Source organism: Trachypithecus francoisi, unplaced genomic scaffold (genome assembly GCF_009764315.1).
Source record: "Trachypithecus francoisi isolate TF-2019V2 unplaced genomic scaffold, Tfra_2.0 Lachesis_group15, whole genome shotgun sequence".
Classification (NCBI taxonomy): domain Eukaryota; kingdom Metazoa; phylum Chordata; class Mammalia; order Primates; family Cercopithecidae; genus Trachypithecus; species Trachypithecus francoisi.
In genome coordinates, this window is record NW_022681460.1 from 106,133,463 (window position 1) to 106,161,099 (window position 27,637).

The 27,637-nt window shown below is 54.6% G+C and overlaps 1 protein-coding gene across 3 annotated transcripts; it reads left to right on the plus strand.

The window, feature by feature from the left end:
* The first annotated feature begins 13,515 nt into the window (after positions 1 to 13,515).
* Positions 13,516 to 27,577, plus strand: CARHSP1 (calcium regulated heat stable protein 1). Of its 3 annotated transcripts, none has more exons than XM_033235784.1 (4): positions 13,516 to 13,664; positions 23,271 to 23,435; positions 24,147 to 24,269; positions 27,171 to 27,577. In XM_033235784.1, exons 2-4 carry the CDS (start codon positions 23,278 to 23,280, stop codon positions 27,331 to 27,333), a joined length of 444 nt encoding a protein of 147 aa, XP_033091675.1. In that variant the 5' UTR covers positions 13,516 to 13,664; positions 23,271 to 23,277; the 3' UTR covers positions 27,334 to 27,577. The 3 variants fall into 3 exon arrangements, with proteins under 3 accessions (XP_033091675.1, XP_033091676.1, XP_033091677.1); XM_033235785.1 differs by lacking the exon at positions 13,516 to 13,664 and adding an exon at positions 14,250 to 14,592 and having other exon boundaries at positions 27,171 to 27,575; XM_033235786.1 differs by lacking the exon at positions 13,516 to 13,664 and adding an exon at positions 20,828 to 20,947.
* Positions 27,578 to 27,637: the final 60 nt, after the last annotated feature.

Genomic DNA, 27,637 nt, shown 5'->3' on the forward strand with positions numbered 1-27,637 from the left:
GTGTGATCATAGCTCACTGCACCCTCAAACTTCTGGGCTCAAGTTATCCTCCCCACCTCAGCCTCTGGAGTAGCTGGGACTACAGGTGCTTACCACCATGCCTGGCTAATTTTTTCTTATTTTTAGTAGAGATGGGGGTCTCACTATATTGCCCAGGTTGGTGTTGAGCTCCTGGCCTCACGTGATCCTCCTACCTCGGCCTCCCAAAATGCTGGGATCACAGGTGTGAACCACTGTGCGCAGCCCCACCTTTTTTTTTTTTTTTTGTGAGACGGAGTCTTGCTCTGTCACCCAGCCTGGAGTGCAGTGGCACAATCCCCGCCCACTGCAAGCCCTGTCTCCCAGGTTCACGCCATTCTCCTGCCTCAGCCTCCCGAGTAGCTGGGACTACAGGTGCCCGCCACCATGCCCAGCTAATTTCTTTTTGTATTTTTAGTAGAGATGGGGTTTCACCGTGTTAGCCAGGATGGTCTCGATCTCCTGACCTAGTGATGCGCCCCCCTCGGCCTCCCAAAGTGCTGGGATTACAGGCGTGAGCCACCGCGCCCAGCCCCCTGCCTTCCTTTAACCCTGCAACCCCTCCCTTCCTCATCTGTAAGAGAGGGGTAATAACAAGCTCATAGGGTTGTGGTGAAATCAGATCACATAACCCAGGTGAGGGATCTGCTCTTGATGTGGTCAGTGAAGCCAGCCTTCTTTCTCTTTTGCCTGCTTCATTTTCCCTTCATAATGAAGCCAGCATTATTATTGTAAAATGCAAATGGCTTGAATGGCTGAGAAGAGGACCTCATCCTCTGTGCCAAGGGCAGGCCATGGGCTTTACACAAGGACACAGCCACCAAGGGCAAAGTCAGGATTACATGCAGCCATGGGGCACCAATCTGATGCTACCCCAGATCTTTTTTTTTTTTTTTTTTTACGATGGAGTTTTGTTGTTGTTGCCCAGGCTGGAGTGCAATGGCGTAATCTCGGCTCATGGCAACCTCTGCTTTCCCGGTTCAAGCAATTCTCCTGCCTCAGCCTCCCAAGTAGCTGGGATTACAGGCATGTGCCACCAAGCCCAGCTAATTTTGTATTTTTAGTAGAGATGGGGTTTCTCCATGTTGGTCAGGCTGGTCTCGAAATCCCAACCTCAGGTTATCTTGGCCTCCCAAAGTGCTGGGATTACAGGCGAGAGCCACTGTGCCTGGTCGCTATCCTGGCTCTTAGCCAGGGATAGCGTCTCATCACGCCAGAGTGTATCAGGAACATCTGAAGACTGCATTCCTTGTCTATCAGATTGGCAGAAGCTGAAAGTTATGGCCAGTGGGGGAAACAGGCAGTTCTCATCCTACCACAATGCGGGGAGGTGCAATGTCTGGGGGACCTACAGCGTGGGACTCTGCAACCCAGGAACACCATGTCTATAATAGAAATCCAACCCAGAACTGGCAAAAATACAAAGTGCTATAGGCATGAAGCTATTCAGTGCAATGGCAAAAGACTGGAAGAAATCCCCACAACCACTGGCATAGCTATTCAGCAGCTACCAAAGTAAAGGAAGGGGTCCGGGCATGGTGGCTCGCACCTGTAATCCCAGCACTTTGGGAGGCTGAGGCAGGCAGGTCACTGGAGGTCAGGAGTTCGAGACCAGCCTGGCCAACATGGTGAAAACCCCGTCTCTACTAAAAATACAAAAATTAGCCGGGCGTGGTGGCACACACCTGTAATCCCAGCCACTCGGGAGGCTAAGGCAGGAGAATTGCTTGAACCCAGGAGGAGGAGGCTGCAGTGAGCCGAGATCGTGCCACTGTACTCCAGTCTAAGCTACAGGGTGAGACTCCATTTCAAAAAAAAAAAAAAAACTTAAAAGGGAATAACTTTTAAAAAGGTATCCAGTGAATCAATGATTCAGGCTGTTCCCATGTCTGGCAGAATTCTGGACATGGGTCTGGGCTAGTGAAAGACTGAGCAACGTGGCCTCGCCCTGTCGATGGGCTCCTGTGTGAGTCCAGCAAACTTCGCCTCCACCCACCTCCTCCTCCAACCCCTTCCTCATTCCGTGGACTTCACAGACCCCCTGCTGTCTGGTGTGGAGGCAGCCTTTACCAGCATCTTGAGCGAATCTGTTGCCTAGTCCCCAGGATCCTTTCACCCTACCCTGCCGCCCTTGGCCACATCCGGCCAGCTGTCTTGAGATCTCAGCTTAGCATCCCTGTCCAGGAGCCCATCTTCTTTGCCCCTTACACATCTTCTGGCTCTATCCTTGGTGCTCCTTTGGCTCCGACCTTGGCCTCTCAGCACACGCCCACCCCCTCCCTGTATGTGCTGGAGTCTGAGGTTTGACGATTATCTCCCTGTGGAGCCGTGGGGGCCAGGACCTTGCCTGCATGGCTTCCTGCTGTGTCCCCAGATCGTATGTGTGAAGGAACAAATGAATGAGATGCATCTGCCAGTTATCACGGCCCACCCACTGGGCCTGAAATGCCTGGACTGGACGTCACAGCCCAGGGCTTCTTTTTTTTGTTTGAGACAGAGTCTTGCTCTGTTGCCCAGGCTGGAGTTCGGTGGCACAATCACAGCTCACTGAAGCCTCAACCTCCCTGGAGTCAAGCAGTTCTTATGCCTCAGCCACCTCAGTAGCTGCGACTATCTTCGTGCACCACCACGCCCAGCTAATTTTTGTAGTGTTTGTAGAGACGTGGTTTCACCTTGTTGGCCAGGCTGGCCTCGAACTCCTGGCCTCATGTGATCTACCCACCTTGGCCTCCCAAAGTGCTGGGATTACAGGCGTGAGCCACTGCTCCAGGCCTGGGCTTCTTGTAGAGACTTGAGGTTACATATTTTGGGAAGGGTGGGGGACTGCCTCCTTCCCTGGGGATTTTGAAGCGATGGTCCCCCGTAACACAGGTTGGAACCCCAGGCGTGATGTCTGAACTGGGGCAGCCTTGAAGTGAATGGGTGAGGGAGCTGAGTGGGGGATGCTCTCCGGCTCTGCCCTTCCCGGCCATCGCCACCAGGGGGCAGCACCGGACTGCCGTGAGTCCGCCTCAATGTCTCCCTCTGCAGATTCTGTGCCCCAAACCCTGCCATGGGGCGAGGACTCCTCTCTCCCACCCCATCACCCACAGGCCTGGCCGGAAAAGGTTGCAAAGCCAGCCGAGGTCACACAGCACGGCCACGAGGAAAATGAATTAGACTCCAGGCGCTCAGCACCCAGGACACAGTGCCCCACCAGGAAGCCACATGGGTCAGGGCTTCTGGAAGAGTGGGTTGGTTTTTTAAAACCTCTTCACCCCTCAGATAAGGCCTGGCACAGAGGAGGATGAAGTTGGTCCAATTGTGGGCTCTCTCTGAGCTGTGTGACTCTGGACAGGTGTCTTCTTGCTGAGCCTCAGTTTCCTCCCCTGCAAAAATAATACCTTCTGCTGAGAGTGCTATGAGCTGGGTAGTGGCTCATGCCTGTAATCCCAGCACTTTGGGAGGTCGTGCCAGGCGGATCACCTGAGGTCAGGAGTTCGAGACCAGCCTGGCCAACATGGCGAAACCCTGTCTCTACAAAAATACAAAAATCACCTGGGCGTGGTGCTGCGTGCCTGTAATCCCAGCTACTTGGGAGGCGGAGGCAGGAGAATGGCTTGAACTTGGGAGGAGGTTGCAGTGAGCTGAGATCACACTCCAGCCTGGGCGACAGAGCAAGACTCAGTCTCAAAAAAAAAAAAAAAAGATTGCTCGAATGACTGAAGAATGAAAGAAATCCATGGGTCGGGCACAGTGGCTCAGCCTTGTAATCCAACACTTTAGGAGGCCCAGGCAAGAGGATTACTTGAGGTCAGGAGTTTGAGACCAGTGTGATCACCATGGTGAAACCCCATTTCTACTAAAAGTGCAAAAATTAGCCGGATGTGGTGGTGTGCACCTGTAATCCCACCTACTTGAGAGGCTGGGGTAGAAGAATTGCTTAAACCCAGGAGGCGGAGGCTGCAGTAAGCCGAGATTGCACCACTCTACTCCAGCCTGGGTGACAGAGCAAGAGTGTCTCAAAAAAAAAAAAAAAAAAAAACAGATATCCACGTGAAGCACTTAGCTTCATACTTGGCACATGGAAAGCTTGCAGTAAGTTGGCAATAATATTAACATATTAAAAATAACCATGACAATAAATTCAATTAGCAGAGTCACAAAGGCCAGGGCAGGGGGCAGGCCACCCAGGAATGCAATGAGCCTGGAGTTTTGGCAGCTGGGGACCCGGGGAGACCCGTGTGGGGCCTTTCCTGTTATGTGATTGAGGGCGCCGGACTCACCCTCTCTAGGCTACACTTTCTTTGCGTGCAATCAGGAAGACTCTGTGGCCAGGGCTGTTTATGGGAAAAGGAGAATGGACATTTTTTTCCTTCCTACTCATCTTCCTAGAAGGGCCCAGCTTGAGCTGAGGCGATGAGATAATAAGGAAGAAGGAATGGGAAGAATGAGCTGTACCTGTAATTATTGCACAAGCCGTGCGGGGGCCTGGATTACAGAGGGGCCTGCAGATGGGGCAGTGGCTTGCTCCTGCCTGGGGAGGAGCTGGCTGACCCCAGAGCCCTGCCTTCCTCACTCTGGCTCAGCAGTGCGGTCCCATATATCTCATCTGCCTGGGAACCCTGGAGCCCTGGCGTGGGGACTTGCTGGGTCATACCGGGGCATCCCCCTGACCTCTCTGGGTTGAATTTCCAGCTCTGCGAACCATCCTGACTGCCTTATCTTCCAGCCTGCGGTGGGGAGTGGATGGGTCGGGCGGGATGGGGGTGAATGAGGTATAGAGGCTGCTGTAGGCACCACCCTGCCTACTCCAGTCACAATGCTTACTCAGGGAGAGAAAAGGAGGAGGAGGGATTCTCGTTCCCAGGAACTGATGGAGGCCCCCCCCAACTGAAGGGATGGGGGGGTTTCAGGGCCACTTCTTCCCCAGCAGCTGCCATCTGTCCATCTATCCATCCCTCCGTCCCCTTCCCTCAGAGCCTGGAGGCCTGCCTGGTGGAGGAGGAAGGGCCATCTCCAGACTGAGAAAGCCTTGGGGTGTGGATGTGATGGGAGAGTGTGTTTGTGTGTGCTTCCACCTGTGTGTGTTTGTGTGGGAGATGTGTGTGTCAGGTGTGTGGAATGTCTGTGTGTCAAGCAGCAATTTTTTTCTTTGTTAGAAAGAGTCTTGCTCTTGTCACCCAGGTTGGAGTGCAGTGGGGCGATCTCAGCTCACTGCAACCTCTGCCTCCCAGGTTCAAGTGATTCTCCTGCCTCAGGCCCCTGAGTAGCTGGGACTATAGCCACACATCATCATGCCTGGCTAAATTTGTGTATTTTGGTACAGATGGGGTTTCACCATGTCGGCCAGGCTGGTCTCGAACTCCTGACCTCAAGTGATCCTCCTGCCTTGGCCTCCCAATATGCTGGGATTACAGGCGTGAGCCACTGTGCCCGGCCCGCCCTGATTCTTTAACATGCATTTATTAAGCACCTATTATATGCCAGGCACACAAAACTGAGCAAGGCAGATGAGGTGCTTACTTACCCCAAGGAGCCCACATTTCAGTGGAGGAAACAGATGCCACACATGTCCTTTTTTTTTTTTTTGAGATGGAGTCTTGCTCTGTCACCCAGGCTAGATTGCAGTGGTGCGATCTCGGCAAGGCTCTATCTCGGAAAAAAAAAAAAGAAAGTGCCAAGATCCACTTCCTATTCTGAGAGAACCCCCGAGCCTACTGTGCAGAGGAACAGTGGCAGGGAGTGGGCCAAAGACAGGAGGTGACTGTCCAGAAGGAAGCAGCCCTAACTGAGAGCATGGACACTGCACAGAGGAAGCAAGTGAGCCCAGAGCCTGAGGTCCCAGCCCCCTCTTCTCTGAGACACTCGGCAGAGGGGTGCTTCCTGGGGAGGGGACTTCATCCTACACGGCCTGTGGGGGGCGCACTGGGGCAGCACAGGGGCCCAGTTTCCAGTCCTAGCCTGGCCTGCAATTGCTGCATGGTTTGGGGCGAGGTGATCTGAGCCTCATTTCCCATCTGTAGAATGGGACAATAACTCTCCTGCCCACGTTCCCCGCAGCACCATTCACAACAGCCAAGATTTAGAAGCAATCTAAGGCTGGGTGCGGTGGCTCACACCTGTAATCCCAGCACTTTGGGAGGCTGAGGTGGGCAGATCACCTGAGGTCAGGAGTTTGAGACCAGCCTGGCCAACATGGTGAAACCTCGTCTCTACTAAAAATACAAAAATTAGCCAGGTGTGGTGGCAGATGCCTGTAATCCCAGCTACTTGGGAGGCTGAGGCAGGAGAATCACTTGAGCTTGGGAGGCGGAAGTTACAGAGAGCTGAGATCATGCCACTGCACTCCAGCCTGGACAACAACAGTGAAACTCTGTCTCAAAAAAAAAAAAAAAAAGAAGAAGAAACTTAAATGTCATTCATCAGTGGGTGAATGGATAGAGAAAATGAGGTACCTAAACATGATGGAATATTATTCAGCCATAGAAGAATGAGATCCTTGGCTGGGCGGGGTGGCTCATACCTGTAATCCCAGCAGTTTGGGAGGCTGAGGCAGGTGGATCACCTGAGGTCAGGAGTTTGAGACCAGCCTGGCCAACATGGAGAAACCCTGTCTCTACTAAAAATACAAAAAATAATGGGAGAATCACTTGAACCAGGGAGGTAGAGGGTGCAGTGAGCTGAGATTGCGCCATTGCACTCCAGCCTGGGCGATAGAGTGAGACTCTGCCTCAAAAAAAAAAAAAAAAAAAAAAAGGATCAAAGAATAAGAGAATAAGATAGAAACAGGAGGCTGGGCATGGTGGCTCCTGCCTGTAATTCTAGCACTTTGGGAAGCTGAGGCAGGAGGATTGCTTGAGCCCAGGAGTTCCAGACCGGCCTGGGCAACAATGTGAAACCCTGTTTCTACAAATAATAAAAATACAAATAATTAGCCAGGTGTGGTGGTGCGTGCCTGTGGTCCCAGCTACTTGGGAGGCTGAGCAGGAGGACTGCTTAATCCTGGAGGTAGAGGCTGCAGTGAGTGGTGATCACTCCACTGCACTCCAGCCTGGGCAACAAAGCAAGACCCTATCTCAAAAAAGAAAAGAGAGAGAGAGAGAAACAGGAAACGCTGCAGAATATATGTCTGACCTTATCAGCCGGGTGAGGTGAAAACCCCAGAAGCCGCAAAGGGAAAGAGGGTCAGATTTCACCACGTGGAAGCAGAGAGAGGCAGTGCCCCCCAGCCCCAGCCCCATCCCACCCATTGCCTATGCCTGCTCCCCACCTTCTGCAACAGGAAGAGCTCCAGCCGAGCCTGGGCCTCTCGGCTGTTTTCTGGCATAAACCCTGAGCTTTACTTCTCATCCTACCAGCCACCAGATCCCCGTTCTCTAAGAAACATTTGCAGTGGGCCCTTTGCCATCCCGGGATGAAATCCATAGAAATATATGTTTCTTAACACACATGTTAAGACACAGTTCAGGCTGGGCGCAGTGCCTCAGGCCTGTAATCCCAGCACTTTGGGAGGCTGAGGCGGGCGGATGACTTGAGGTCAGGAGTTTGAGACCAGCCTGGCCAACATGGTGATACCCCCTCTCTACTAAAAATACAAAAGTTAGCCGGGCGTGGTGGCATGTGCCTGTAATCCCAGCTATTCGGAAGGCTGAGGCGGGAGAATCACTTGAACCCGGGAGGTGAAGTTTGCAGTGAGCTGAGATCACGCCACTGCACTCCAGCTTGGGCAACAGAGTGAGACTTTGTCTCAAAAAAAAAAAAAAAAGTCAAGGCCAGGCACAGTGGCTCACACCTGTAATCCCAGCACTTTGGGAGGAGGCTGGGGTGGGCAGATCACTTGAGCTCAAGAGTTCGAGACCAGCCTGGCCAACATGGTAAAACCCTCCTATCTGTACTAAAAACACAAAAATTAGCCGGGTGTGGTGGCGGGCACCTGTAATCCCAGCTACACGGGAGGCTGAGGCAGGAGAACCACTTGGACCCGGGAGGTGAAGGTTGCAGTGAGCCGAGATTGCACCACTGCACTCCAGCCTGGGTGACAAGAGTGAGAGACTCCATCTCTGGGGGGGGGGGGGGGAAGGTTCAATGTAATGCCCCAATGGTAACATAAAAGAAACATAAAAAAGCAATTTATATGGCCAGGCGCGGTGGCTCAAGCCTGTAATCCCAGCACTTTCGGAGGCCGAGATGGGCGGATCACGAGGTCAGGAGATCGAGACCATCCTGGCTAACACGGTGAAACCCCGTCTCTACTAAAAATACAAAAACTAGCCGGGCGAGGTGGCGGCACCTATCGTCCCAGCTACTCAGGAGGCTGAGGCAGGAGAATGGCGTGAACCCGGGAGGCGGAGCTTGCAGTGAGCTGAGATCTGGCCACTCCACTCCAGTCCTGGCGACAGAGCGAGACTCCGCCTCAAAAAAAAAAAAAAAAAAAAGCAATTTATAGTAAAATCTTTACACACCACACATGAATACATATTTCACAACTTCATATGGATTCTACTGCCCCTAGCTGTGATAAATGCCACTCCAATCCTAATGTTGACCCAAGAGAAATGAAAACATGTCCTACAAAGACTTGTACATGAGGCTGGGCGCGGTGGCGCAGGCCTGTAATCCCAGCACTTTTGGGAGGCGGAGAGGCAGGTGGATTGCTTGAGCTCAGGAGTTCGAGACCAGCCTGGGCAACATAGAAAGACCAGTTTCTACTAAAAATAAATTTAAAAAATTAGCCAGGCTTGGTGTTGCGCACCTGTGGTCCCAGCTACTGGTAAGGCTGAGGTGGGAGGATGGCTTGAGCCTAGGAGGTGGAGGTTGCAGTGAGCCAAGGACATACCACTGCACTCCAACCTGGGTGACAGAATGAGACTTCGTCTCAACAACAACAACAAAAGACTATACACTTTAAATGTGTGTATTTAATTGGATGTTAGTTATATCTCAATAAAGCTGTTGAAAAACAGGATTTTTCAGGGAGTGAAACTACTCTGTATGACACTGTAATGGAGATCCATGTCATTACATATTTGTTCAAACAAAAAGAACAGGAGTGACCCGCACCAGGAGTGACCCGCATTTAAACCATGGATTCTGGGCAATGATGTGTGAGTGTAGATTCCTCCACTGTAACAAATGCACCACTCGGGCATGTGATGTGGATAGCCGGCGGGGCTGTGCATGTGTGCTGGTCAGGCGTGTCTGGAAAATCCCTGTATTTTCTGCTCAGCATTTTTTTTTTTTTTTTTTGATGGAGTTTCGCTCTTGTTGCCCAGGCTGGAGTGCAGTGGTGCGATCTCAGATCAGGGAAACCTCCGCCTCCCAGGATCAAGTGATTCTCCTGCCTCAGCCTCCCGTGTAGCTGGGATTACAGGCACCTGCCACCATGCCCAGCCAGTTTTGTAGTTTTAGTAGAGATGGGGTTTCTCCATGTTGGTCAGGCTGGTCTCAAACTCCCGACCTCAGGTAATCTGCCCGCCTTGGCCTCCCAAAGTGCTGGGATTACAGGTGTGAGCCACCGCACCTGGCCAGTTTTTTTTTTTTTTTTTTTTTTTTTGAGAGGATCTCTCCCTCTATTGCCAGACTGGAGTGCAGTGGTACCATCATGGCTCATTGCAGCCCCAACCTACTGAGCTCAATTTATTCTCCTGCCTCAGCCTCCCAAGTAGTTGGGACCAGATGCATGTGCCACCACATCCAGCTAATTTTTTTTTTTTTTTTTAGATGAAGTCTCACTCTGGTGCCCAGGCTGGAGTGCAGTGGCACGATCTTGGCTCACTGCAACCTCTGTCTTCTGGGTTCAAGCAATTCTCCTCAGCCTCCCGAGTAGCTGGGATTACAGGCGCCAGCCTCAGCCTCCCGAGTAGCTGGGATTACAGGCGCCACCACCACGCCCAGCTAGTTTTTGTATTTTCAGTAGATGGGGTTCCACCATGCTGGCCAGGCTAGTCTCAAACCCCTGACCTCAGGTGATCCTCCCAAAGTGCCGGGATTACAGGTTTGAGCCACTAGGCCCAGTCCTTTCTGCTCAATTTTGCTGTAAAGCTAAACTGCCCTAAAAAGCAAAGTCCGTGTTTATTTGTGTTTTTACACACAGGGCCTCCCTCTGTTGCCCAGGAGTGCAGTGGCATGGTCATAGCTCACTGTAACCTCTGACACCTGTGCTCAAGTGACGTGCCTGCCTCAGACTCCCAAAGGGTTGGGATTATAGGCATGAACCACTATGCCCGGCCCTCCTTCTTTTCTTCTTTTTTCTTTCTTTCTTTCTTTTCTCTTTCTTTCTCTCTCTCTCGCTCCTCCCTCCCTCCCTTTCTTTCTTCCTTTTTTAGGGATGGGATCTTGCTATGTTGCCCAGCCTTGTCTCGAACTCCAGGCTTCTAGTCATCCTCCTGTCTTGGGCTCCCAAGTAGCTGGGATTATGGGCGTGAGCCACAGTGCCTGGCTGTGGATAAATTTTCATAAAGTGAACCCACCCATGTACCCAGACTGAGGGACAGAAGTTTACCAGATCCTAGATTCCCACTTAGCGCCCCTCCGGGTCATGTCCTCCCCCAACCCCACCCCACGGTCCCCACTTGTTTGACTATTTATTTATTGAGATGGAGTCTGGTTCTGTCGCCAAGGCTGGACTGCAGTGGCACAATCTCAGCTCACTGCAACCTCCACTTCTCAGGTTAAAGCGATTTTCGTGCTTCAGCCTCCCGAGTAGCTGGGCTTACAGGTGTGCACCACCATGCCAGCATAAGTTTTGTATTTTTAGTAGAGACAGGGTTTCACTATGTTGGCCAGGCTGGTTGTGAACTCCTGAGCTCAAGTGATCCACCCGCCCCGGCCTTCCAACGTGCTGGAGTTACAGGCATGAGCCACTGTGCCTGCCTTGACTTTTTTTTGTTGTTGTTGAGACGCAGTCTCGCTCTGTCGCCCAGGCTGGAGTGCAGTGGCCGGATCTCAGCTCACTGCAAGCTCCGCCTCCCGGGTTTACGCCATTCTCCTGCCTCAGCCTCCCGAGTAGCTGGGACTACAGGCGCCCGCCACCTCGCCCGGCTAGTTTTTTGTATTTTTAGTAGAGACGGGGTTTCACCGTGTTAGCCAGGATGGTCTCGATCTCCTGACCTCGTGATCCGCCCGTCTCGGCCTCCCAAAGTGCTGGGATTACAGGCTTGAGCCACCGTGCCCGGCTGGCCTTGACTTTTTAATAAACAGCTTAACTGAGTCATAATTCATACACCATACAGTTCATCCATTGAAAGCACACAATGCAATGATTTTTAGTATATTCACAGACTTGTGCAACTATCGCCACCATCAATTTCAGCACATTTTCATCATCTCAAAAAGAAACCCTTGTACCTTTTAAGTGTCAACAGTCTAGCCCCCACCCCCACCCCCAACCTCAGGCAACCCCAATCTACTTCCTGTCCCTAGAGATTTGCCCATTCAGAACATTTCATACAGCTGGAATCACACAACATGTGGCCTTTGTCTGGCTTCTTTCTCTTAGCATGTTTTCAAGGTTCCTCTGTGTTGTAGCATGCATCAAGATTTCATTCCTGTTAATGAGTGAATAGTTGTCTACTGTATAGATACACAACATTTTGTTCATCCTTTCATCACTCGATGGACATCTGAGCTGTTTCTACCTTTTGGCTATTATGAGTAATACTGCTATAAACATTACTCTGTCACCCAGGCTGGAGTGCAGCCGTGCAATCACCAGTCACTGCAGTCTCGATCTCCTAGGTTCAAGGGATCCTCCTACCTCAGCCTCCCCAGTAGTTGGGACTACAGGTGGGTGCTACTCCTCCTGGTAGTTAAAACACGTTTTTTTTTTTTTTTTTTTTTTTTTGTAGAGAAGGGGGCTTACTATGTTGTCCAGGCTGGTCTTGAACTCCTGGGCTTAAGAGATCCTCCTGTCTCGGTCTCCCAAAGGGCTGGGATTACAGCCATGAGCCACCACACCCGGCCCAACAAGTAAATTTTTTATTTATTTATTTTTAACTTTTTTTTCCTGGAGACAGAGACTCGCTGTCGCCCAGGCTGGAGTGCAGTGGCATGATCCTGGCTCACTGCAACCTCCACCTCCCGGGTTCAAGGGATTCTCCTGCCTCAGACTCCCAAGTAACTGGGATTACAGGCACCTACCACCAAGCCCGGCTAATTTTTGTGTTTTTCGTAGACATGGGGTTTCGCCATGTTGGCCAGGCTGGTCTCCAACTCCTGAGCTCAAGTGATCCGCCCGCCTCGGCCTCCCAAAAGAGCTGGGATTACAGGCGTGAGCCACCGCGCCCGGCCTCAAGTAAATTTTTTTTTTTTTTTTTTTTTTGAGACGGAGTCTTGCTCTGCCACCCAGGGTGGAGTGCAGTGGCCGGATCTCAGCTCACTGCAAACTCCGCCTCCCGGGTTTATGCCATTCTCCTGCCTCAGCCTCCCGAGTAGCTGGGACTACAGGCGCCCGCCACGTCGCCCGGCTAGTTTTTTGTATTTTTAAGTAGAGACAGGGTTTCACTGTATTAGCCAGGATGGTCTCGATTTCCTGACCTCGTGATCCGCCCGTCTCGGCCTCCCAAAGTGCTGGGATTACAGGCTTGAGCCACCGCGCCCGGCCACTAGTAAATTTTTTTATGGACAAACATTTTCATTTCTCTTGGGGGCGCAGACACCTAGGACTGGAGTTGCTGGGTCTTATGGAGACTCCAGGGTTCGTGGTTTGAGGAACCGCCGGGCTCTTTCCACAGCAGCTGCGCGGTTGTTCCCACCAACCGTCTAGGACGGTTCCTTGCCTCGCATGGACCAGTTGGTTTCGCTGCTGGGCCTTTTCCGCAGTGGCCCCAGTAGGGGCTGCAGAGTGAGTCAGACACAGTCCTCACCGCGCCCTCCGGGGGCACTGTGGTCCCGGGCGAGCTCCGGGGACCTCTCTCCTTCCCCGCGTCCCTCAAATACCAATCTGAACCTAGTCCTGGGGTTTGGGCACGCTTTCAGGGCCTGCTCTCGACTGGTCGTGCCCATGGGCTGGTCGCCTCTCTGTGCCTCACTTTCCTCTCCTGCAAAACAGAGGTAACATTTTTTACCTCCAAAAACAGAGGACTCAAGGAAGGCTGGAAATGAAACAAGAAAAGAGCACAAAACGAAAATCCCAAACGGGAAAATAAAACCCTGTTTTTCTGGTGTGTGTATGTGTGTATTTTTTCTTTCCCTTTTCGTCCTGTTTTTTGCTTGTTTTCTTCTTTCTCTCTTTTCATTCCATTATCTCCTCCTTTCTGCTAAAAGTGACGCGCCCCGGGCTTATACGAATTCTGGAGCCAAAATCAGGTAGGAGCCGCACCTGGCGCGCGTGGTGAGGGGAAGGAACAGCACGGACGCAGGGACACAGTTCCGCCACTTTGCAGCGGCGTTTTCTGCCGGTGGGTGCAGCCCAGCCCCGCCCCAGCCTCTACGCCCCGCGCTCTGCGCCTCGCTCTCCCGCCAGTCCCAGGCGCGGACACAAAGGTCCTGTCCGCGCCGCTCCCGCCTGCCCCACCCCTTCCGTCCTGGACTCCCTCCTGCAGCCCCATTGGCCGGGGCCGCCTGGGGGCGGGGCTCGGTGCCCCACCCCCACGGGCCACGCCCCCTCTCCGGCACCGCGCTCCCAGTCCGAGCGAAGCCACTGGCGGAGCAGAACGGATCGCGAGGTAGGGAGCTCTTCTCGGGGACCCCAGAAGGATCAAGGTGGTCCGCCCCTGGCCCGACTCCCCGGGAGCGGCAGATAGGGCCTCGGCCTTCTCTGTCCCCATAGTCGTCCCTCCTACAGGGTCCTCTAGCTCGGCAGCGGACGGCTCCTGGCTGGGTTTCTCCGGGCCTGTGTGGGGAACGCGGGTTGCTCCTCCCCAGGGCAAGGGGTGGGTGTGGCAACAGCGGCAGGGATTCTTGGCGGACGTCTGGGAGCACTTCCCGCCTGGCCACCTGTTCTCTGCGTGCAGGGGAAGCTCTCCCCGCCCTCCCCACGGCTTTTGCCTTTGGGAGGGAGACCTGGAGGGGGGACTCGCGGGGCGGTGGGGCGAGGCGAGGCGCCGGGGGCGTCGCATGCGGGAAACGGAGCCACCCTCCGCCGGGCCTGGCCGCGCCAGCTGTGGCTCGTGTTTGGGACGGCGGCCAGGCCCGGCGGGGGAGGTGGGGAGCCATCCTGGCGCCGCGCGATTAGCCGCATCTGGGGGGAGGAGGAGCCGCCGGGCGCGCTCGCCCCGGGTGTTTGCGCCCGGATGGGGGTGGGAGGGCCCTAGCGCTGGAGAAAAACTTCATCCGCGCCCACAGGCCCCCTTTTCGCACGCTGCGCTGGCGGCCCAGGTTTGCAGGCCGGAAGTGAAACGTTCTTTTTTGATTTTTAAAAAGGAAGCCTCCGGCCCTCCGGTTTTCTGGGGTTAGGGTGGATATGTGTGCTGGGGGAGGCGGAGACGTCCCGCTCCAGGCAGGGCCTCGAGTCTCATAGGTGGGGAAATCTCACTGCCAAACAGGAGGCCTTTCGGAGCCTCAGTGTCCCCATCTGCAGACTGGCTTCTGACTTCTGGCTTAAGAGGGTGTGTGAGAGTAAAAGGAGACGGCTAGCCCCGTGCCGGGAGACACGTAAGCTACTGTTTTTTAACTTGCTGTTTTGATATTTCTCAGTCTTTCTGTGCCCAGTCTTGTCCCTCTCATCTGCTCGCCACTCTGAAGCCAGAGGGAACTTGTAAAAACAATCAGCTCAGATCAATCCCCCGCTGAAAATCGTCCACCGAAGTCCCATTGTCGTCTAAGTCCCCGACTTCTCAGCAGGCCTTCCTGTTACCTTCCGCCACTACCTTCTCCAGCCGTTCTCTGCCTCTGTTCTCCCTCCCTTCGGGCCTTTGGCCCTCCTCTGGGCTCGGGGTCCTCCTTGGAGACCCCACCGCCCTTTGCACTCCCTGGGTGGCCTCGGTGATGACCATGGGTTCTCGATGCTGGTCCCTTCAGGGAGAGAGTCGCAGACCCCGGCTCGGCCTAGATGCTTTGAGCTGAGTTAGGCCCAGCGTGGGGCCCTGGGGTGGGGTTGAGGGTGGTTGACGGTGGGTGCCCCAGGTAGGGGAACGGTCTTTGTTCCACGGAGTGGCAAAGCCAGCGCGTTTGGTTTGTGTTCCAACAGCAGGGACAGGAATGGGCGGGAAGGTGATTTCAGATGGGCCCGTGCCTGACAGTTCCACTATCAGCCTCACAACTATTGTTGACCGAGCCCGGCCTGCGCTTGGCATTTTCGCGGCAGCATCTGCACAGCGTCCGAGCCCTTCGACGCAGCACCGTTCCTGTCGGCTTTGACAGACGAGGAAACTCGGGTGGGGCGGTGAAGTCGCTTGGCAGGGGTCACTGAGGGAGTGGGGAGCAGGCGGGGCTGAATCTCAGGTCTGAGCCAAAGCCCCCCGAGAATGGAGGGAAGGATGGAAGAATTGAGTGGGGGAGGAGTGGAGAGTTCTTGTTGAGGAGGGCTTGGGCTTCCCCCCGAGGGGCAGTCCAGGCTGAGAGCTGGGGCGGGTGCAGGGTCCCAGGTGGGTGGTGGCGGTGGGGTGACCGTGCGGTCAAGGCCGTCCAGGGGTGCTAATGGGGGCACAGGCAGTGGCAATATTGGAGGCCCCCTTGGGTTCCCGGTACACTCCTCGGGTTTCCGGCCTCTTCCCAGCACTCAGGGGCTCCTGAGGGCGGAAGAGCTATTCCCAGCTTGGCTGGGCCTGGGAGGGGGCTCCGGGCGGACGTGGGCGCCGGGCTGCACCTTCCCCACCCTCCTGTTTGCACTTCTCTGTGGCAGCTGGCTTCAGGTCCTTAGCCAGCGGAGGACTGGCTCCGGCCTGGCTGCCCCCTCCCCTTTGCCTCCCTTCCCTCCCCCTGGACTCTCCAACCCCCATCCCTTCCTGTCCCTCCTCCCCTTCTCACTCTCCTCCTCTCTCGCCAGACCCCCGCTCTCCCCGGAACAATGGAGGGGAATGTGGCTAGGCCAGCCTGACGCTGCTGCGTCAACCTCTGGCTCGTTCTCGGCCTCTGTGGCTTCCGGGGACCCTTCTATCTGGGCTCAGCTGACCCGCCCCGCCTCTCGGCCCACGTGCCGGCAGTTCTGCCAGGCTGGGGCTCAGCTGCGCTGGGGACTGCGATGGATCAGCTAAGTGTCTCTGTTTACAAAGAAGGAACCCAGGTGCGCTGAGGTGACTGCTTTTCTTCTAGTCTCACCTCCATCCCTGCCCAATTGCCTTTCCACCTCTTGCACTGGTAAGCCTTGGGCTGTGAGATGGACCAGTGTAGCAGGACTCCTGCGGTGTTCCCTGGGCCAGGGACAGCTGCCTCACTGGGAGCGCCTTAGAAATGCAGAATCTTGGCCAGGAATCCCGAGCTTGTAATCCTAGCACGTTGGGAAGCCGAGGTAGGAGGATCGCTTGGGCATGGAAGGGCGAGACCCACCTGGACAACATAGTGAGACCTTGTCTCTACAAAAATTAAAAAATTAGCTGGATGTGGTGGCACAGGCCTGTAGTCCCAGCTACTTGGGAGAATGAGGTGAGAGAATCCCTTGAGCCCAGGCGGTTGAGGCTGCAGTGAGCCATGAGTGCGCCACCAAACTCCAGCCTGGGTGACAAAGCAAGACCCTGTTTCCGAAAAAAAATAAAGAAATGAGGAATGTCAGGCCGCACCCCACACCTGCTGAGTGGCAGTCTGCATCTGAACAAGATCCCCAGAGATTCCTGACTGCAGTAAAGTAGGAAGTAGAATCACTGGCTTAAATCTCTGTGCCTTAGTTTCCTCATCTGTAAAACAGGGATGCTAAAAGTGCCTCCCATGTTGGGTTGATGTTTAGATGCATGTATTTGATGTTTGTAAACCCCTAACAGGGCCTGACGTGGAAGTCTCTGGACAGTGGCTGTAGGGTGTATGAAAGCACTATAGCCTGCTCTGTCCCTATAGTGCGGGCCACTAGCCACCCACTACACCGGCCAGCAGTGGGCTGTCCCTGGGCTGGAAGCTGTCCCAACACCATGCCCAACCCTGGCCTTCCCCAGTCAGCAACGCTTGGAAGGCTCAAGACACCCTCATTTTGCAGAGCAGGCTTGGAGAGGTTCTTGCTTTGCCAAGAATGAGGTGTCTGACTTGAACTGAACTCTTGTCCCCCTGCCTTCTATCGTCCTGTCTTCAATAAAGGAACTGAAGCTATTAAGAATGCAGTCTCTGGCCAGGCACAGTGGCTCAAGCCTGTAATCCCAGCACTTTGGGAGGCTGAAGCGGGTAAATCACCTGAGGTCAGGAGTCCGAGACCAGCTTGGCTAAAATGGTGAAACCCCATCTCTACTAAAAATACAAAAATCAGCTGGGTGAGGTGGTACACGCCTGTAGTCCCAGCTACTCAGGAGGCTAAGGCAGGAGAACTGCTTGAACCTGGGGGACAGGGACTGCAGTGAGCTGAGATCGCGCCACTGCACTCCATCCTGGGCAACAGAGGGAGACTGTCTCACAAAAACAAAAACGAATGGAGTCTCCTTCAGTGAGCTCCCTCTCACTAGAGTGTAAATGGCTGATAGCGCTGCTAAAGCCCTCCTTGCACTAAGCACCTGGCTGCTTGGCTCCCATTGATGTGGGTGGTGGGTTTTCAGGCCAGGAGGGCAGGAAGTTGGGGAGTAGGTTACAGGGGTGCTGCATGATTGGGTCATATGTCTCCAGACATGGGGGTAGGCTGAGCAGGGGCTGGGAAAGCCGGAGTCTTGGTACCCAGCTGACCTCCAGAACCTTCCAGGAGGAGCTGCAGAGCCTACGGAAAATTCCCAGGCTATTTTGGGCGGAGGCCCCCTTCTCCCTGATGACACACCCGTCCCTGGGGCAGTCAGGTTGGGCGTGGCTTCCTGCCCCCACCACCCTGGGCTCCCTCCCTTGGCCGGGCACTCATCAGAGCCTGGGGGCTGACTGGGGAAGGGGTTGCGTGGCCAGCTGGGCGCCTCCTGGTGTAGCCTTTTCCCCCTTACCCTGCTGGCTTTTTCTCCGTAGCATTTCCGCTATCTGACCTCGGTATTTCACTGGGGTCTTTATTAGCTGGGCGACCCTGGGCAAGTTACTGGACTCTTTGTGTCTCGGTCCTCGCATTAGTGAACTGGGAATGGAATGAGCTGAACTGTGTGAAGTGTTGTAAGTAGTAAGCAGTCTGGCCCCAGGACACTGCTGTGGTGGTGGCAGTCATGGTCTGTTCCACTCCTTTATCTGTTGATTGAATAGGAAGTGGCAGCGTTCATCAAGGTCCCCTATGGCAGCACAGGCGCCCAGCGTGCTGTGAGGTGAGACTCCCCTGGTCCATGTACGTGTGCATACAGACGGCACCAAGTTCGTGCATGCATACACGTGTGTGTGCGCTCAGATGCAGACCCAGCCATGTGTGGGCACATATGTATGTGTACACATGCCTACACACAACCTACATACACCTGTGCATACACCTACGCACGGTTGCACACATGTACACGCAGCCCGGCAGTCATGACATACCTTGGGCGTGACATTTCGTCTGAGTTTGTTGCAGGCTAGATGCTCATCCTCCGCCTGGCCCGAAGCTTCCAGCCAGCCTGAGCAGCGGGTCTGTTTGCAGCCTTCCTCCCTCCCGCAGCTGTGGGGAGCTGAAGGCTAGTCACAGAGGGCGGGCCCTCTCTTCTGCTGGGGACACTCCAAGGCCATGCCTGGTGTTGCTGGGAGAACAGTGGCTGGCTGGAAGCTGGGACCGTGCTGGTGGGCGGGGCTGCTGTGTGTCCCCATCCTTGTGTATGTGTGTATTGTAGAGGGGACACAGCAGTGGCCGGCCAGAGCCTCAGAGCTGGCTTCTGGGTGCCTGGGTAGCCACCCCTCAGCTGTTTTCTTTCCAGCTGGACTTTGCCCGGCCATCCCCCGCACTGAGGTCATTCACTCTTCTCTGCTGGGCCTACTGGGGAGTGGGTGGCCCTTGGCCAGGCCTCTTCTGGCCACCCCGGCTGGACTCCAGCCCAGATGGGCCATGAGAGGCTGGATAAAGCTCCTGGGACTCCCAGGTGGCACCGTCCCTACCCCTAGTCATGTCTGCTGCCTGTGCCTCAGTTTCTTCCACTATCAGGTGAGCAGGACTGTAGACACCTCCTGCTGGGCTGGGCATGGTGCTGAGCACACACACCAGTGCAGTGGCCGCCAGCTGGGGCTTTGGATCCTAATGCTGGCTAAGAATGAGCCTTGGAAGCCGGGTGTGGTGGCTCATACCTGGAGTCCCAGCACTTTGGGAGGCCAAGGTGGGCCAATTGCTTGAGCCCAGGAGTTCAAGACAAGCCTGGGCAACATATTGAAACCCTGTCTCTCCAGAAAATACAAAAAAGGAGCTGGGTGTGTGACACGTGGCTGTAGTCCCACAGCCCAGGAGGCTGGGGTGGGTGAATCGCCCGAGCTCAGGAGGTTGAGAGGCTTCAGTGAACCATGCATTCCAGCCTGGGTGACCAAGTGAGATCCTATCTGGGAAAAAAAAAAAAAGCCAGCCTTGGGACCATTCCTGGAATGTCCGGAGACCCTGCTCTGTGCCAGCGCCTGTCCTGGGCCCTTGGGACGTAGAGGGCCCTGTGCTGCCCGCAGACTCCTCACCGCTGCAGGCCATGGGCTTCCTTTGCCATCTCCCAAGGATTGGGTGCACTTGGGGTGTTGAGGGGGCTCGGGTGGACAAAGGAGGGGGTCCCCCATTTTGGATTTGTGCCATTCACCCAGGGGAAGGTAGGCATAGTTAGGGGTGTGCAGACAGGCAAATGGGTGTGACAAATGGAAGACGCAAGGAGGATGACGATGCTGACAGTGATGATGCAGCATGGTTCCTGAGCGGGCCCTGCCCTTTCCACTGCCTCTTCTGCCTCCGGTTCCTAGTCCCCCACCTACCACATGGTGTCCCCACTGACCTCAGTCCTACCGAGGCCCTGCCAACCTCAGGGTCTTTGCACAGGCTGTTCCCCCACACCTGGAACAACCTCCCCCTGTTTTTCAAATGGCTATCCCTTTCTTGCTGTTCAGCATCCTGCGGGGACCCTGATTAGCGTGTGTACTCCCACCCTTCTGCCCCATCCCCTTCTGTTTCTTTACAGCCCTTTTGGGATCTGTAATGATGTGGTTTATGTTTATTTAATTGTTTAGTCCCTGGCTTCAGGTTCAGCCCTTTGTCTCTGTGGACTTGAACAGTGAACAGAGCTCGGTATTGGGCACGTATCTGTTGAGTGACTTTATGATGACAATTACAACAACAGTCATAGCTGACAGTTATTGCTCACTGAACCTGGGTGGACAGTGTGCCTAGTGCTTAGTGTGTATTATTTTGTTTTCACTTCAGCCTGATGGTGTGAAGTCGGGACTATTATAATTCCCATTTTCCAGATGTGGAAACTGAGGCCTAGAGAGATTAACTTGTCCGAGACTACACAGCAGGCAAGGGGTAGGATTAGAAGTCAGCTGTGCTTCATTAACCAAGCATGGTGGCGGTCACCTGTAACCCCTGCTACTTGGGAGGCTGAGGTAGGAGAATCGCTTGAACCCGGAAGGCAGAGGATGCAGTGAGCTGAGACTGTGCCGTTGTACTCCAGCCTGGGCGACAGAGCTGGACTCTGTCTCAAATTAAAAAAAAAAAAAAAGTCAGCTATGCTTGACTCCAGGAGAAAGGAGGGAGGGAGACTTTGGATAGAACAAGGCAGAGCAGTGCCTCTCACCGTGGAGTTGCCAGGCCACTGTTCCCATGTGCTGTCCTGAGAGGCCTGGACAGGGCCCTCCCCTCCCCGGGCCAGCCTCTTTCCTGGAACTCTGGGCATTGAACATTCTGGGACTCTATGACCTGTGCTGGTGGGTCATGCGGGGGCCCTGGCCCCTAGGCCAGCAGCTGGGGCTTTTTTTGAGGTGGGGGCTCCCTGGACTCAGGGTCCTCCCTGGCCGCAGCCGCAGCTGAGAGAAGGGACAGGAGGTAGGATGCCACCTCCTCCAGAAGGCCAGCCAGCCACCTCCTTCCCAGCCCATAGAACTGAGGCCGTACAGGGGAGGGTGAAGCAATGTCGGGGAGGAGTTTTGACATCTCAGGGAGGGGGCAGCCCTTTTCCTCTGAGCAGTCGGGCCTGGTTCTTGGGTGGCTGTGGTTGAAGGCAGTTCGGGGGGTGCGGGTGGATTTCTGGGTAATGTAGGTCGAAGACTTCTATAAATGTGGGGACCGGGGTGGCAAAGTGAGGTTGAGGGTTGTGAGAGCCTCAGTTCTTTCCACGAGCAGCTGGAAACCTGGATTTTGAGGAAAGCCCCTGGTATGTTGAAGATAGTTGAGGCCGGGCGTGGTGGCTCATGCCTGTAATCCCAGCACTTAGGGAGGAAGAGGTGGGAGAATCCCTTGAGCCCAGGAGTTTGAGATCAGCGTGGGCAACATAGCAATACCCTGTCTCTATAAATTAAAAAAAAAAAGAAAAGTTAGGCATGGAGGTTGAGGCTAGAGCGCACTGTGATTATGCCACTGCACTCCAGCCTGGGTGACAGACACTCTCTCAAAAAAAATAAAAAATTATTTATTGTTTTTGAGACAGAGTCTCACTCCGTCACCCTGGCTGGAGTGCTGTGGCATGATCTCGGCTCATTGCAACTCACACCCTGGTTCAAGCAATTCTCCAGCCTCAGCCTCTGGAGTAGCTGGGATTACAGGCACCCGCCACAACACTCAGCTAATTTTGTGTTTTTAGTAGGGACAGGTTTTCTCCATGTTGGCCAGGCTGCTCTGAAACTCCTGACCTCAGGTGATCCACCTGCCTCGGCCTCCCAAACTGCTGGGATTACAGGCGTGAGCCACGGCACCTGGCCTATTCTTCAAATCTAAATTTGAAAACCCGGTGGGACCTGAGTCAAACCTATTCAGGGCTGCTGCTGTCCCTCCTGGCTGTGTGGCGTTGAGTGGCTTCCTGAGTTAGGCTTCTCCCTACTTCATCTCGTACCCCCATCACCAGCCTTGCGCGGTGCCAAGTGATGCCCACCCAGCTGCCCAACTTTGCAGATTTGGAAACTGAGCCCAGAGAGGGGACAGGACTTACCCCAGGGTGCCACTCTTCCCTCTGAACCTTGAGCTGAGGCCACGTTAGAGCCGACGCCTTTGTATTCAGTATTCAGTGTTCACTGTGTACAGCGAGTGTCCTGCTCTTGACACATTGTCAGAAGCACAGCAGCAGTTAAGGAATTCCCTCCCTCCAGCCCTCCAGCCGGGTTTATGGGTGCATACTAGGGGTCACGGAAGGAATTTGATTTCATAATGGCAGCGGTGACTTGGGCTGCATGGAAATTCACTGGGCCTGATGGAGCTGGATGGAGATGGATGCAGCCTTGGAAATCTTCCCTTTGGGTCCTTTGGGCTCCCCCAGCAGGCCCCCCTGTCCTGGGTGCAGGCTTGTGACAGCTGCTCAGGGATGCAGACGGGGCGCCTGAGCTCTCTCTGCGACGTGTTCCGTAGTTTCCTGAAGGTGGACGCTGCAAGAGGGTCATGTTTTTGCCTCTGCCTCCCTGTAGGGTCTGGCTCACAGCAGCGTCAGGGAGGGTCTGTGGAGTGGCTGAGTTTGGATCTAGGTGGTTGGCATTAAAATCTCCTTGGCTTTGGGTTTTCTTTTTTTTTTGAGACAATCTTGCTCTGTCGCCCAGGCTGCAGTGCAGTGGTGCAATCTCAGGTCACTGGAACCTCCGCCTCACGGGTTCCAGCAATTCTCGTGCTTCAGCCTCCAAGTAGATGGGATTACAGGTGCCTGCCACCATGGCCAGCTAATGTTTGTATTCATATTAGAGATGGGGTTTTGCCATGTTGGCCAGGCTAGTCTCGAACTCCTGACCTCAAGTGATCTGCCTGCCTCAGCCTCCCAAAGTGATGGGATTGCAGGCGTGAGCCCCTGCGCCCGCCCCCCTGGCTTTGGGTTTTCGGTTCCCCTTCCTGACCTGCCTCCTTCCCTCCCACAAATATTCACTATGTGTCCCGAGTGTGCCGGGGTCCTTGCCTTGTGCTGGGGACACATTGGGGACTGATGCCATCCTGGTCCTGGGGGAGGATGTGGTGTTTTCATGAAGAACTAGGATCGAGGGGGGCCCACGACCGCTGCAGGAGCCCAGAGCAGGCACCTGACCCCGCTGGCATGCTCCCAGGCGAGGTGACAGCAGTGCTGAGGTGATGGACAGGAATGAGCCGCAGATGCTGGACTCTCAGACCTGGATGCGGGGTAAGCACTGGGCTCCTTCCTCCAAAGGCATGAGGCCCTGAGAGCCTCTTCTCCTTCCAGGTCAGCCATGTCATCTGAGCCTCCCCCACCACCCCAGCCCCCCACCCATCAAGCTTCAGTCGGGCTGCTGGACACCCCTCGGACCCGCGAGCGCTCACCATCCCCTCTGCGGGGCAACGTGGTCCCAAGCCCACTGCCCACTCGCCGGACGAGGACCTTCTCAGCGTGAGTCTGGAGTGGGCTGAGGACACTTTCTCAGATAGGTCTCTTGCTTGAGGCCAGAAATTCACTGTCTCTCTGGCCATTTTTGGGCGTCAGCGTTCTAGACTGTCAAACAGGCAGACCTGGGGCTGTGCTGTGGGCTGATGGTGAGAAACTGGGAAGGCGCCTTCTAAATTCAGGGTACTGCCCAGCCCAGAAGAACCTGTTGGGAGCTGGGAGTGGCAATGGGTGGGCAATTGCAGGGGTCAGAATCACTGGACTCTAACCATAACATGGGAGTCTGTGTCCCTGTAAGACTGAATTCTGCAGCTGCAAAATGGGCACAGTACCAGGGCTGCAAAGGACCCAACAGTGCCTGGCATATGCAGGTCTTAGGCCCTGTGAGTGGAGGATGCTCCTGTTATTAATAATTAATCATTAGTTTCTGGAGGGATGCTCAGTGATCTTTTCGTTCAACTCCCTCTTTCCAGGTGGGAAAACAGGCCCGAGAAAATTTGCCAGGGTCATCCAAAGAGTCATTTTCACCAGAGTCTATGTGAGCGGCCCCCAGAGTTGTGCAGTCCTCAACCTGTGTGACTGTACATGGCGGTCCTAGCCAGGGCTTGATGGGGCACAGCTGTGGACAGGGGCTGGCATGAGCTCCGTGTGCCCAGGAGAGCTGGTGGCTGTCCTGGAGCGCTGATGGGGCCCCTCACACCTCCCCCTCTCTGTCAGGACGGTGCGGGCTTCACAGGGCCCCGTCTACAAAGGAGTCTGCAAATGCTTCTGCCGATCCAAGGGCCACGGCTTCATTACCCCAGCTGATGGCGGCCCCGACATCTTCCTGCACATCTCTGAGTGAGTGAGCAGCCGGTCTGGGCGGCCTGACTGGGGCAGGCACTTCCTTGGCCCTGTGGAGGTGGGGATGGCGTGTGACTGATGGGCGCTGGGCGTGAGGACGAATGGCCGGGCCTGTGTGAGTCTGCCTTTGGCGAGTGCTCCAGTTGTGCTCCTATGGTTGTGTTGGGTTGGGGATGTGAGGCTGGGGGTGACACGGTACCTGTGATTGTGCCTGGGTGTGTCTTTATGAATGGGTGTGTAAGGTTTTGTGTGTGCCAGGCGTGGTGGCTCATGCCTGTAATCCCCACACTTTGGGAGGCCGAGGTGGGCAGATCACCTGAGGTCAGGAGTTCAAGACCAGCCTGACCAACGTGGTGAAATCCTGTCTCTACAAAAATACAAAAAAAAAAAAAGTAGCTGGGCATGATGACGGGTGCCTGTAATCCCAGCTACTTGGGATGCTAAGGCAGGAGAATCACTTGAACCCCGGAGGCAGAGGCTGTGGTGAGCCGAAATCTCGCCATTGCACTCCAGCCTGGGCAACAAGATTGAAACTCCGTCTCAAAAAACAGAAAAAAGAAAAAAATACAGAGAGGTCTGCTCAAGATCACATAGCCAAAAAGTGATGAAAATGGATTTGGGGGTGCCCGGCTATGCTTGTGGGAGACAGGATGTTGGCAGCTGTGCATGGTGCATGTGTGTGCGTGTATGGTTTGTGTGTGTGTGTGTGGTGTGTGTGTGTGTGTGTGAGAGCAGCAAGGACTGCTAGGGTGAGTCCGAGTGCCCATTGTATCTGGCCAATAGGGAAGGATAGCCTGTGAGGCTGGGGAGCCCTGTTTAGCCTGCGGACCAGGCCGGCTTCCTGCCCTCCTTTGCAGGAGGTGGACTGGTGAGGCTGGGGGCTGTCCTGCCCCTTTGCTCCAGGAAGGAAGTTTGGGGCGGACCCCTTTCTCCTGCCGCATGCTCACTGACGTCCTTCCTTCCTGAGTGTCTTGAAGCCCTTGGGGAACCTGGGGTGGGGCGCACACATCCTAGGGCTGGACTGGAAGGCACCCAGCCCCCCATGCTTCACCTCCAATCCTCTGGGCAGCCTTTAGACAGGCGAGGACCCTCGATCTGTACCCCCTTCCTACCTGTGGCCTAAGCGCCCCCAAGTCTTTTACTTCAGGCAGGGGCAGACAGAGTCCTACTCCGCGCAGCACACCCGCCAACACAGAAACCACATTTCTGAAAAGAGGGGCCCGCTGCAATGGGGCCCACCCTCTGCCCCATGCTTACATATCAGATCGGCAGGCAGGAGAAAAAGGCCAAGGCGACGCATTTCACAGATGAACGCACACATGGATGTGTAAATGTATTTTCATACTGCCTCGTCCCAGAAAGGATTTTGAATCAGTAAGGAAAACATAGAGGTTGGGGCGAAGAAATACTTAGAAAGATGGAAAAAGGAAGATGGAAATACTGTGATGTCTGGTTCTGCTGCTAGACTTGGGCTGCAGATTTATTTCTGAGCTCCCTGGTGACCAAACCAAAGAGGGAAACACTCTTCACCATACAATTCTCCAATCAAAACAAACCAGTTACTAGGGGAGCTGGCTGGCCCTGGCATTTAGCATATGAAGGGGGTTTTCCTCTGGGGGGGGATCTCATCAAGGAGACATCAAGGTGCCAGTCTCATGTGAGAGGGTGACTTATGTCCCCTAGAAAGTAAGGGAACCGGGCTGGGTGCTGTGGCTCACACCTGTAATCCCAGCACTTTGGGAGGCCGAGCACTTTGGGCGGATCACCTGAGGTCAGGCGTTCGAGACCAGCATGGCCAACATGGTGAAACCCCGTCTCTACTAAAAATACAAAAATTAGCTGGGTGTAGTGGTGTGTGCCTGTAGTCCCAGCTACTCCAGAGGCTGAGGCAGGAGAATTGCTTGAACCTGAGAGGCGGAGGTTGCAGTGAGCTGAGATTGTGCCACTGCACTCCAGCCTGGGCGACAGAGTGAGACTCCATCTCAAAAAAAAAAAAAAAAAAAAAAAGGAAACTTCCTGGGGGTGGTCACAGGGAGAGGCCCCTCCAGGAACTAGCTTCAAGCACCAAAGGCACCTTCTTGAAGGCTCACTGGAGGCTGGGCGTGGCAGCTCACGCTTGTAATCCCAGCACTTTGGGAGGCCGAGGCGGGTGGATCACTTAAGGTCAGGAGTTCGAGACCAGCGTGGCTAACATGGTGAAACCCGACTTTACTAAAAATACAAAAATTAGTTGGGTGTGGTGGCACATGCCGATAGTCCCAGATACTTGGCTGAGGCAGGAGAATCACTTAAACTCGGGAGGTGGCTGCAGTGAGCCAAAATCACACCACTGCATTCTAGCTTGGGTGACAGAACGAGACTCTCTCAAAAAAAAAAAAAAAAGCTTGCTGGGAAACTGGGAAAATTGAGAACAAAGACACAATGTGGTTTCTGAGACTCCTGGAACCAAGGACTGCTATGCTGAGGACCTCAGAAAAGCCCTGGCCAGGCCACCCCTCAACTCCGATTCTTACTCCACGATGGCCTCGTTTCTCTCTGGCTTGGACTGGCCATCTTTACTCTTCATCCGTAAGCCCAGTCTCTCTCCCACGTTTCATGTCACCATGTGAGCACCCACAGGTGGCTGAGCTCTTTGAGTTCCAACATCAAAAGTCCCAGGGAAGGAGCTGATTGGACCAGGGCCTCCTTGGCTAGGACAGAGGCTGGGGGCAGTGTGGCAGCTCCCTCTGGTGGAGGGGCAGTTCTCTGGAAAGAGGTTCCCGGTGGTTGGTCAGATGGTGCCCACGTTGGTGGCCTTATGACCAGAAGGATGCTGGTGTCTTGGATGTGGCATCTTGGGAAAGGGAGCCTTGTCCCGGAGTGAGCACTGACTGCTTTGTTTGTACCCCTGCCCTGTAGTGTGGAAGGGGAGTATGTCCCAGTGGAAGGCGACGAGGTCACCTATAAGATGTGCTCCATCCCGCCCAAGAATGAGAAGCTGCAGGCTGTGGAGGTCGTTATCACCCACCTGGCACCAGGCACCAAGCATGAGACCTGGTCCGGACACGTCGTCAGCTCCTAGGAGATGCTGGAAGCACCCCTTCTCCTGTGCTTGTGGGAGACTTTGCGGGGAGGAGGCGGCAGACACTGGAGATGACATTCTTCCATGCGACACGGGGCTTCGGAGGGGCATGGTCCCTTTCAAGTATGTCCTGGAGGAAGGGGTGTGGGGGGAGATGTGGGGTGTTCCGGCCACCAGCACAGCCTCTGACCATCACAACAACCTCTCACCATCTGAAGAGCATTAAAAGCGTTTAAAAAGGAGAGGTGCCCACTGGTGGCTGAGTGGAGATTCCATCCCCAGCCCAGGGAGTGGATCAAGGGTG

Excerpts from the sequence above, each read along its gene's own strand:
- CARHSP1 (XM_033235784.1), top strand. The coding sequence starts at position 23,278 with ATGTCATCTGAGCCTCCCCCACCACCCCAGCCCCCCACCCATCAAGCT. Across the intron at positions 23,436-24,146 it reads CGGACGAGGACCTTCTCAGC|GACGGTGCGGGCTTCACAGG; the intron begins GTGAGTCTGGAG and ends CCTCTCTGTCAG. Across the intron at positions 24,270-27,170 it reads ATCTTCCTGCACATCTCTGA|TGTGGAAGGGGAGTATGTCC; the intron begins GTGAGTGAGCAG and ends CCTGCCCTGTAG.